This window comes from Engraulis encrasicolus, chromosome 24 (assembly GCF_034702125.1).
Source record: "Engraulis encrasicolus isolate BLACKSEA-1 chromosome 24, IST_EnEncr_1.0, whole genome shotgun sequence".
Classification (NCBI taxonomy): Eukaryota; Metazoa; Chordata; class Actinopteri; order Clupeiformes; family Engraulidae; genus Engraulis; species Engraulis encrasicolus.
The window spans coordinates 27,260,699-27,271,934 of record NC_085880.1 but is presented as its reverse complement, the minus strand read 5'-3'; the positions used below and the strand labels follow the sequence as shown (position 1 = coordinate 27,271,934).

Here is an 11,236-nt window from a genome sequence, read left to right as displayed (position 1 = left end):
GCATCTTTAATTCTGCATGGGCACAAACAATGTAAGCAAAGAAGAGATTTGAACTGTGAGAATACAGAAGGCAGACTCAGTAGTTGATTATACTGCACATTACGTTGCTCTGAACATAGAAAGTCTGCATTAAGCTCTCCTTTACAGATGACAGCTTTAACACCAAGATTGTGTTGTTTCTAACAGTGTATTCAACTGATTCAAAACGGTACATTAACTGAAAAGGTATTCCAGACTGATACATATTACAGAACGGTTACATAATATATTTTTCATATGGGTAATTCATTGAAACAACATTTACCATATATTTGATACAAGCTTTATTTAATTTGCAAATGATTGTTTCAATGGCTTGTACTAGGCAGTATATAATACCCAGTGTGACAACAACATATACATGTAATGTACTTTACAGTGTATTAAGGTACAAGTTTTACTGCATGACACATGATGGTGTAAACGTCCCTTTGTTTCCTTTGTTGATGGGGGTTACACACTCTACTCAGAGGAAATGACTGGAATCTCACCAATCAAAAGGTGTGCGTTAATGTTGAAAGGCCGAAGGATTGAAAGTTGCATGTAAACAAAAAAACCCCAACACAAAACGAACAAAAGCCCCACACCGCCACCATGTGGACGGAAACAAAAGTACATGCAAATAAATATCAAGAGCATTGCCAAAGTGCAATCTGCACAAAAATAAAGACACAAAAAATGCATTGCTGCCGCAACACCTCGACAATGAGATGTGATGGAGAAAAGAAAGGCTTGAACACGTGCGCTGAAGAGTACCGAATAAAACATCATCTGACGCAATACACCAACCTGCACATTCATCATCATTGTTTTCAGCCCTGAGCCAAAAATGACATTTGTAATTGAATGAAACAAACATTTAGAAACGCATGAATTGACAACATACACAGTACAGGGCTATAAATTAACATTTTTCATCCCTAGCCAAATTTGACTAGTAGATGTTAATTACAATAGCCAAACATACGTATACTTGCCATCAGTTAAAGTGGCTAGTAAGCTTTCTTTCCTACCAGTCAAACTAAATGTATATATATTCTTGAAGACTGCATATGAAGAAAAATCTTAACAGCCAGAAAACAGAAAACCTTCTTTGTCTCTGCCATATGACTGCTAACATGAAGAGAAGAACTAGGATGACATGAAATAATGAAGGAGCTTTGTTTACTTGTTTAGCAGAATTGCTTGACATAGTGCAAAGACACACACAGACACACACAGACGCACACAGACGGACGCAGACGCACACAGACGCACACACAGACGCGCGCGCACACACACACACACACACACACACACACACACACACACACACACACACACACCTACACACACACACACACACACGCACACACACACACACACACACACACACACACACACACACACACACACACACACACACACAAAAGGCATTGGACCCAAAACCTGCACCACGGCACCAAATCTCAAAATGTCCATCATCGTTCACCATTACCCATCTGACGATTACGAAATGCGATTTACAGTCACTCAAATCACACAAGTGGTCATTCCGAGTGACACTGTCAGGCAAGACAGGGCGGATTTTAACAGGAACCGTGTGACAAAAAGCAGTCCATGAACAGTTAAGTCACCTCCCATCCACCCACTGTGGTTCTTTATATGATTTCAGTTACAACATTTCCCCTATTGACGTTAAGGTGTGATCCATAGCAAGGGCTTATCAGTCACTGCTTCCCAATGTCCAGTGTTCTAGCCTTACTAGGACGTGAAACGGCCAGTGATTGGTTACTCTTTGGTGAACTCCGCGAAGTATCAAATCACTGGGCGTTTCACATCGTTGCCTTTCTGTTGTGGGAAACAAATAGGAGGGAGGGAGTGGGCTAAATTGTAAGGCAGACCAGTTGGATAGGTGGTGTTTTTCTCTTCCGTAACCAGTTAACAAGCAATTCACATGTTCAATTTCTCTCAGGTCGTTGTAAGTCTTTACTCGTCTCCCCACAAGGTGAATCTCAAATCACATTGTAAAATTCACTGCTTGTGGTAACCAATGAACAAAGCCGCCAGACTACGAGTCCAAAAGCCACAGGTGGTCTAAGAAGACAGGAGGTGGTACTGTGAGATGCAAGATGGTGCGTGCGACGTGGAGCTCCAGCCCACTCAAAAAAAAGGGACACAGCCAGGCTGAAGGAGCTCAGTAGGTCGGCAGCCTGAGGCTTTGAAATGAGAGCATCAGGGTTAGCTGCTGCTGCTGAGGGCTGAGGCTGCCGTCATGTTACCCCACTGGGCTGTGTGCCTGAGAGGAGAGACCAGGAGAGCAGAGGAGAGGAGAGACGCCCTCGTCAAGGCCACTGCAGTGCTGTCTGTCTGGGGTTAGTTCAGGTGCAGTACCTGCTTCATGAACTCGTAAGTGGTGAAGGCCACGGCTTGGGAGGGGACACAGCGGATGTAGTTGAGCGACAGGCCGCGGTACAGGCCTTTCTTCACCCCGTGCTGACCGTACACGTGCTTTAGCGTTTTTGTGAGGGTACTGTGAGAGAAGAGACAGAAATACACTCGAGTCAGCAGTGTTGGCGACAGGGAACTGGGTCTAAGGTTTATAGAAGCAGACATGAGGATGGCGCAAACACGGCTACCAGCCACGCTTACATGATGTTTATAATAATTATAACGAATAATTCAGAATTAAGTAGTTAAGTGGAGTTTACATTGCACTTTCATTTCATTCCGAATTGTGAAGTGTTTACATGATGTTTTTAAAGCGGAATTAAGTTTTATTCCCCAATTTAAATGTTAATTTGGAATTCAATATCACATGTAACCAAGGCCAATGACACAACTGTTTCAGTTACACGTAATGAATGTTATTTATATAGTCCAGTCAAATCTAATAATTCAAACCATAAAACAGTGGCATTAGCGGTCATTGCCCCACTTGACTTCTGCTACTAAAAACTTCAATGACCCAACTACTGTATATGTTGGATTTGGTTCCCATATCAGGATGCTATACTGAATAATAATAATAATAATTTTATTTGTATAGCACTGTGTCATACAAGGCATGTAACTTAAAATGCTTAACAAATGGGAAAAAAAACATTGTTAGAGATAGATTTAAAAGGAGAGGTATAGAGGAGAGGCAGAAAAAGCAGGAAGGCAGAGGAAGAAGAGATAGAAGGAGGAAGTTCATGAAAAGCTTCTCTGCTTTACACAGAGGGAAGTTAATTTGCATTCCTGCCCTGAAATGGCCATAGCTTTAATTCCATGCTTTAAGATTATGCAGATATTTGTCTTCACTGCTCAAGTGTAAGTGAGGCACAGACCCACAATAATAAGTCAACAAAATAAGGCAACATCCCCCATTAATATTTTTCAAAATTTCTCAAGGTCACTCTGCTTTTCAAGGAACACGTGAATGCTCTGTGTATCCAAAAAGCACAATGTCAGAATTTCACTTCATACAGTGTCGATGAATGTTCAGCACTGCCCTGGGTGGAGAGTGTAACACACACATGCTATTGGCAAGGACAGTTACATCTAATAATAATACACACTATTGAATTACAAGAAGATACTGTACAACATGGGCATCAAGTCAACCTTGGCATTGCTTAGACATAATGGTTATATAATTTTGCTTGCAGAGCACTGAACAATTATGCAAAAAAACAGAGTCAAAAACGTGTAAAAAAGTGAGGTTGAGCTTACGTGCACTTGTCGGAATCGGGAAGGGCTGTTCCTAGCTGCATCCTCCTGCGTGCCACATCCAGAGGGTACCTGACAGGGGCAACAGCCACACACATACCTTGTGCATATGAAAGCAATAAAACCCTATTAAACTGTCCCCATTGACACATCTCTCCACTATGATGTGCAAGGACGGCAGAGCTGACAAGTTATGTTCGTGTACACTTTTTCTTATTGACACGGCAAGTTGCCTGCGACATTTGGCCCTTTGGTCAATATCATACACCAAATGTGGGCCTTGGGCCAAAAAAATTGCCCACCACCGATCTACAAGACACTGTGCAATGTTTGCTGCATACAGAGTGCTGACACTGGCAAGCAAAATTGTCGAATTCAAAATACTGTCAGAACTTGGATGCGGAGGCCTTAAATAATAACAGTGTAAGTAGTAGTTAAAATAAATAAATGTATTGCCATAGTACAATTCATACAAGACATGTAACTCAATGTGCTTTCACAGTTTAGCAATCAGTTAAATCAGTGACGTAGCCTGAACCATACCAAATTCACACACAAAAAGTTGATTTAGAAAATCATTTAGAATACCAGTGCGCTGAATTAAGAGTTGATGAGTTCTGAATTCAGATTTCCCCTTTCTGGGAAACATTAAGGTTAATAATAAGAAGAATATTTGCATACGATATAGTCTGAGCGATGGCTCCAGCGACGCCCCCGCACAGCAGGTTGACGTGGGGCTTGAGAACCAGCACGTCTGGGTTGTCCGAGGACGGCCGGCCCAGCAACTCCGGAGCGTGGGCCAGACCCAGACTCTTCAGGGTGCCGAAGGTGAAGAAGGAGAAACCTGGATGGCAGAGCAGAGCAGAGCAGGAAGATAGCTAATGTTAGGAAAGGACAAACCAACACAAGAGCATTATGTGATGGAAAGGCAAAGAATGAAGACAGCATCTGCTACATAAAGTCTGCTCTTTGAGTGTGCAGCTGATGAGGCAAATGTAGACAGAGAACAAAAAAAACCAACTTGTTAATGCAAATAATCTTAGTACCTATAATCCAGGGGTGGGGAACCTATGTCACGAGGGCCGTTTGCGGCCCTTGAGGCCGTCTTATCCGGCCCAAGACATAATTTTAATGTTATTCAGCTTCACATGAAATATGACATATTTTGTAAAGGAATCTTAGAAAATGCATTTGAAATACAATTAAGTTATATTCAGGGAACCTAGAGAAGGTGGTGTTTGTTTAAAAGGTGGCTGCCTTCAATATTGGCCTAAAGTGAAGGGGGAAATCCTGGTTTGTGTTCATTGTATGGCCCTCTGAGAACTTTTATGGGCCTCGGATGAATTTGAAGTGGCCCTTTGAATGAAAAAGGTCCCCACCCCTGCTATAATCAAACCTCTGTGACATTGTAGAGCTGAGCTATATACAGTTTTTCTCGATTGCTTACACACAATTTTCGGAATCAGTTCTCGAATTCTCAAAACTTTACACACAAATCTCCAAACCTCACACACAACGGGCAAAACTCTTCACTTCCTCTGAAAAATGCACGTCTTGTCTCAAAACAATGTACTCTCTTCTAAAAAGGTCATTTTGTTCTCAAATGACACACTCAAGCAGTCATTTCAATACACTCTTATGTGAACCATTGAACACTAATATGCACATGGTAAAACTCTATACTCAACTTGACACATAGTAGAAACTTATTTTCTTCACTGTTCTACTTACTAAAGAGGGTATTTTTCTGTAAAAAAATACTGAAGTATTGTTTTTAGACTCGGAGTACACAGATGTGTGGCAAAAAATACATTTTACATATTTTTCTGACATTTAAAAAAAATGCACTAATTTATTGTAAAATATTGGGTAACCACATGAAAGTGATCTCTAACAGATTTTGGAGTTCAAAAACTAAACAAATGTGTTTTCTCACTGCATCCACTCATGTTTTCATCAATATCACATGCAATGTGTGTCCTTATGGGGTGATGATTTCAGATTGTAAACCGGTATGAAGAGAGTTTGCCCATGTGATGAGGAAGTGAACATAGTATGGCAGTTGATTTTAGTATTTTGAATGGCAGTGTGTTCAATGCGACAACCAGGGTTTTTCTTCATGAAAATTGTGTGTAATCCAGAAAATTGTGTGTAATGGTTTGAAAAGAGTGTGTTTTAAAACTGAAATGTGAGTGTAAAGAAGGAATTGTGCTTAGTGTTCAGTGACATTGGTTAGGGGAGTTGGGAAATGGGTGAGATGTTCCGAGAATTGTGTGTGAAGTACCAGAACTTGTGTGGAGGCAATCGAGAAAAACTGTAATACCTCCATGCGCCCCTTAGTGTTTGAAATGCCCTACTACACATTTTGGCAAGTATGACTAAACCGAGTACCAGCAGTACAGACCCATCTTGGGTGACACCCAAATGTCTAATGAGTGAACCCAATTTCTAATCACAGATGGGTAAACCCAGTTCCCTGGCACAATACACTTCTCTAGACAAAGCCATCAACATCCCTTCCTATTCCTTCCTCTGCCTCGAGGTTCTAGCAAGGCGTTCGCATTTGTGTATTTCGCATATCACATTTTGCGGTTGCCCCTTGTGTGCCAACGAAATACCTGACAAACTGAAATACTTTCTTTAAATTCCTTCAACATCAAATTCTGTTGCTAAATGCTTTCGCAGCTTTAGTTGTGCCATTAACAGTGAAACAAGCCATGATGATTGCAGATGAGAATTGTGCCCAGACCAAGGAGAAAAGCAAATGTGTTGGCAGGCACATGCAAAGAGTGTAAAAATTGGTAAGTTACTTAACCCATGATGCCATTTTACTCATCATATCTTATAGAGATGTTGTGTGAAGAAAAAGGAGTCGCACACAGGAGCTTGATGCTGTTCAGTGAAACTGTATTAAAAGCTGAACATAAAGAGAAGCCAAAACAAAAAGTGGGAAGCAAACGTTTCGGGTCTAGCCCATCATGATCATGATGGGCTAGACCCGAAACGTTTGCTTCCCACTTCCCACAAATCAAATTTTGGGAACACTGATGATAGCCTGGTTCACACCAGACGGTGTGTGTGTGTAGCTTTGGCGCCCCCTGGCGGAGCAGAGCTACACACACTACCGTCTGGTACACAGCCATAGAACACGCTCCGTCTCCAACCAGAAAATAGGCTGAGAATTTATTGCTTCTGCACGGCCTCCTCACCAACAAATTCCTTCACAAACCTTCCTGTTAATCTTTAAAGAGTCAATATAGTCTCTAATCTGTCTTGTGACTCCTCAATGTGAGTTACCGTTTATATTTAAGAAATAAATGCTCCGTCTATTTTCTGGTTGGAGACGGAGCGTGCTCTATGGCAGTGTACCAGACTGTGTGTAGCTCTGCTCCGCCAGGGGGCGCCAAAGCTACACACACACCGTCTGGTGTGAACCAGGCTACACTGATGATGGGCTAGACCCGAAACGTTTGCTTCCCACTTTTTGTTTTGGCTTCTCATTATGTTCAGCTTTCAATACAGTTTCACTGAACAGCATCAAGCTCCTGTGTGCGACTCCTCTATCTTTACACTGCATTTTTGTTGGGAATTACACACTGAGCGAAACCCTCTCAAGTAAGACAAAGGCGCGGACACCATCTCTACCTTATAGAGATGTTGTCCATCCACCCACTCCCCAGACAATGAGTACCTGTAGGTATACTGTGATTACCTGCATAAGGAGCCATGCCAATGATGGTGGGCGTCAGGCCACGGTAAAAACCAGAGATGCCACCCTCCTGAAAGAAGATAAAAAACCACTTCAATACGGCTACTAATGTTTCACAGCAGACTACAGATGGGCATGTTTACAAGCCGTGTGATATGGAAGCCACAATGGTACCTTCAGATATATCGTCTGAAAAGCATTTACGATGCCTGTGTAGCGATGGTGTCCGGTCACTTGAAAGGCGAGACGAGCTCGAACCACATCTAATGGATATGTGCAAATAACCGCCGTCATCCCTGTAAAATAGAAAAGAAAAATAAATGTAAAGACAAGGCCAGAGACGAGGTAAAATAATTCATTCATTGTATCTTTAAACTTAGAAATGAAGCAAAAAACAGTTGTGTGTGTGCCAACATCATGCATAGAACTGACCAAATTAAAGGCACATACTGCATGGTTCTTATGTCATGGATTAACAGTTGGATTAACTGGCATCATGGACAAAGTTAAGCCAACGAAAAAAGTTCTGTTCAGCATATTTAAGAGCTCACACTGCAGTTTTTAACAGAATGCCTTGCCCTCGGTATTCACAATCAACATATTTTGGCATTTTGCTTAACTAAAAAGGAAGGGGAAAACACCGCACCTGCCATTGACCCAGCCATTAGCCGATGGATGTGCCCAGATATCCCTAATCTTTTGCTGAGAAACTGCAAGTAGATACAGGCATTGCACAGTGTCAATATTAAGTGGTAACTATCTCATACATGTATATAACATACTGCACAGCACATTACCTTAGCGTGAACTACTGTAAGACTGTGTTAGATTAGTAAAATAAGTACATACAGTTAAGTTAAAATATTAATAATAATACATATGTTTTTAAAGTACTTTTCTTACTAACACTGAAAGATGCTTATAAAGTTAATAATGTTATATAAGGTCAACAGGGACATTATGTGATTTAACAAATAGTTCAGCATGTGAAGCAAAGTTTGTGGAAAGATATTGTTTACTGCAGCTAAGTCAGATCTTGTGATGCGTAAATTCTTGAGATGTTGTATATTAGGCACACTGTATACTGCGCAGTCCTAGTATGGAAAACCGACCACTACTTCTAAGGATAAGGCTGAGGCTATTGGATGAGTTACTTTGAGTCAAGTTGCATCAAAAATACATTGAAAAGAATGGGGTGTTTTTATTATGTTTGCTGCATTGCTGTCTGGTATTGCCGGTTCCATTGCTTATAGCGGAAGCTAACTGTAAGTCTTTGACTTAACGTATCCAGTGTAGTCTCAGCGTATTGCTGATTTGAAAGAATTACTTCTAGTAAATAAAATGTACAATTTCTACATGTTGACCACATGCAAGAGCAGGGCACTCACCTTTTTGTAGTTGTCAAAGGCCATAAACTGAATGGCACCATAAGGAAATATCCTAACCATCATGGCTCCATTTCCTTTGTAAAGGCCAAGGTAGCCTTCCTTCTTTGGCACGGCCGTGAGCGTGGCAAACACACCTGCCAACAAAGCAATAGACACCTACGGTTAATAAATGGGATTTGGCTAATAAAGGGTCAGCAGACTACTAGACCAAGCGTCTGTGTGGCTTATGAATTGTATGCAAGCAGGTTTTGCGGTGAGTGGCGAGCAATAAACCACCATTGCAACACATTAAGAAATGTTCTAGTCTGTCAAGTCTAGCCTGGGCTTTTCTGAGGCCTAGTGAAGCAAGCATCAGTGCCATTAGCTCTAAATTGCACAATCTGGTGCATCTCGTTGGTCACCAGACAACAAGGGGTTTGCCAGAACTCTTTACTCCAGTGCAAAACAGGACTGTCAACACTGGGTATTATGAGTCAACACATTCTTTGGTAATCTTGAACTCGAGTCAGTTCAGATTGTACAAAGCCATGCACACGTTTCCATACGAAAAGGACTGAAGTATCAATAATTCCTTTACAATAAACAAAACATAAACACAATTAGTGTTGAAACTCTAATAGTGAAAGGATTACTTTTTTTCAGGTAGATAGGGCCTACCATGCCTTCTTTTCATCCACACCATGAATGCACAGAATAATTCCATCACAATAATTCACATGCTGACTCACCCAGGTTCTTGTAATGAGGGTTGTGGGCTTGTAGTAAAATCTTCACTCTGTCGAGAGGGGCGATAGTCGTCTTGGCACAGCATCCTGCCACACCTGTATCATCGTGACAGAAACAGACAACACTTATCTCTGATAGTAAAACCGTGCAGTGCCAGCACGACATGGTGCATTAACCGTGCCAAAGACAACTGCCCTATGAGGGCAAAGTACAGCACTGTCCGTGTAGCTCGCGTAGAAGAGACTGCTTCGTCAAGGATACATCATACTATAATAGTGGAGATGTTTTAGGTGCTATCTTTTTTATTAAGACCTTCAGTCCTACTCCAGATGCGTTCTGGGGTCAAATTTAAATACAAATACACATACTGCCTGTGGGCTACAGAACAGTGCATCGTAGGCCTACAGTCATTCCGAAGCGTCAACAAACACAACGCAAAGCTACCAAACTAACTGCAAAGCAGCAATGACAACAGACTATGACTTTGGCGGCTGTGACGGACGAAAGAAACATTACCTCCAGCCGCAAAGGAGCGCACAAAGTAGTAGTCTCTCTGCGAGGGGTTCGGGATCTGAGGACGCCCAGGTGCGGCGACCGATGCCTCCGTTGCCATGATTGTTGTTGGCTGTCAGGAGTCACACATGTCCCTGTATGTCTGCCTGCTTACATGGAGAACAGTGAAGTTAACAATCAGTTAACATGATCTATTCAGCACGGTACCCAGTCAAATGTAGATTGCACATAAGTTACGACTGCGTCGTCAGCTGGCTGATACGACTGTTCTTCGGGCAGAACTGAATGGAAAACAAATGTACGCCAGACCTGTTCACTTGCAAAACTAGCGTAATCAGCAAGGTTTAACACACTGTGCGCAACACTTGACACAAAATCAGCTTTGCTTTGATAAACGTACGAGCTTGAATTCACTGCAAAATGTGCGAATCATTATTATCTGACGTTTGTTTCGCTAACGTTGCGGCTAACTAATATTGGTAGGCAAATAAATGTACACCCCTGAATGCCATGACGTTGTTATGAAATACAGCCAACATAACATGCAATGTTATACCTCCTGGTGTTTTAAACATGTTTTAACAACAACAAAGAAACATAAACGTTCATTGATTTCGCCCATCTTACCAGTGGCAAGGTCAACAGCCGACAGAGTGTTGCACAACCAGAGGTTTTCTCAATGGTCTAGCTCTAGTTCTAACACACACCCTTACTTGCTTGCTAGCGACTCATGCTAGGCTACATATCTGTGTATGCTCCATTAACTTCCTAGCTGTATAAGACCAGCAGATGACAGCGAGTATCACTGACACAAACGCACATAGGTTTCACGTGCTTAGGGGTAATGGGACATGGTTACAAGGCGACAATGTTCTTGACGCTTGTGCAAGGCTCACAGAAAGCAAACTGTTAAAGATAAATACTATTTTGACACGTGCCTGTGCCCTTCAGTCGTCATGAACCCGTACCCCTTCCGACGTTGTGTCGCATGCTTATTACGTAGGGTAAATAGCCAGTTGCCCAGGCTGAATGTACATGAACTTCACCCAAAGATGCCCTCTTTTCTCTTAACTTTGACATGAATTCACACAAGAATCCATTTATTCTTCTTCTTCTTCTTAAAAATGCCAGATGCAGTAGCAATAGTTGAGAAATGGTATAAAATAGTAAT

General features: G+C 41.8%; 1 protein-coding gene across 2 annotated transcripts; it reads right to left on the bottom strand.

Moving 5' to 3' along the window:
- Nucleotides 1-1,378: 1,378 nt before the first annotated feature.
- slc25a16 (solute carrier family 25 member 16) lies at nucleotides 1,379-11,024 on the bottom strand. Of its 2 annotated transcripts, none has more exons than XM_063191817.1 (10): nucleotides 10,693-11,024; nucleotides 10,069-10,214; nucleotides 9,555-9,647; nucleotides 8,827-8,960; nucleotides 8,085-8,148; nucleotides 7,613-7,734; nucleotides 7,442-7,508; nucleotides 4,411-4,573; nucleotides 3,733-3,801; nucleotides 1,379-2,551 (listed from the first exon to the last, which is right to left on the bottom strand). In XM_063191817.1, exons 2-10 carry the CDS (start codon nucleotides 10,163-10,165, stop codon nucleotides 2,395-2,397), a joined length of 966 nt encoding a protein of 321 aa, XP_063047887.1. In that variant the 5' UTR covers nucleotides 10,166-10,214; nucleotides 10,693-11,024; the 3' UTR covers nucleotides 1,379-2,394. The 2 variants fall into 2 exon arrangements, with proteins under 2 accessions (XP_063047887.1, XP_063047888.1); XM_063191818.1 differs by having other exon boundaries at nucleotides 10,069-10,211.
- Nucleotides 11,025-11,236: the final 212 nt, after the last annotated feature.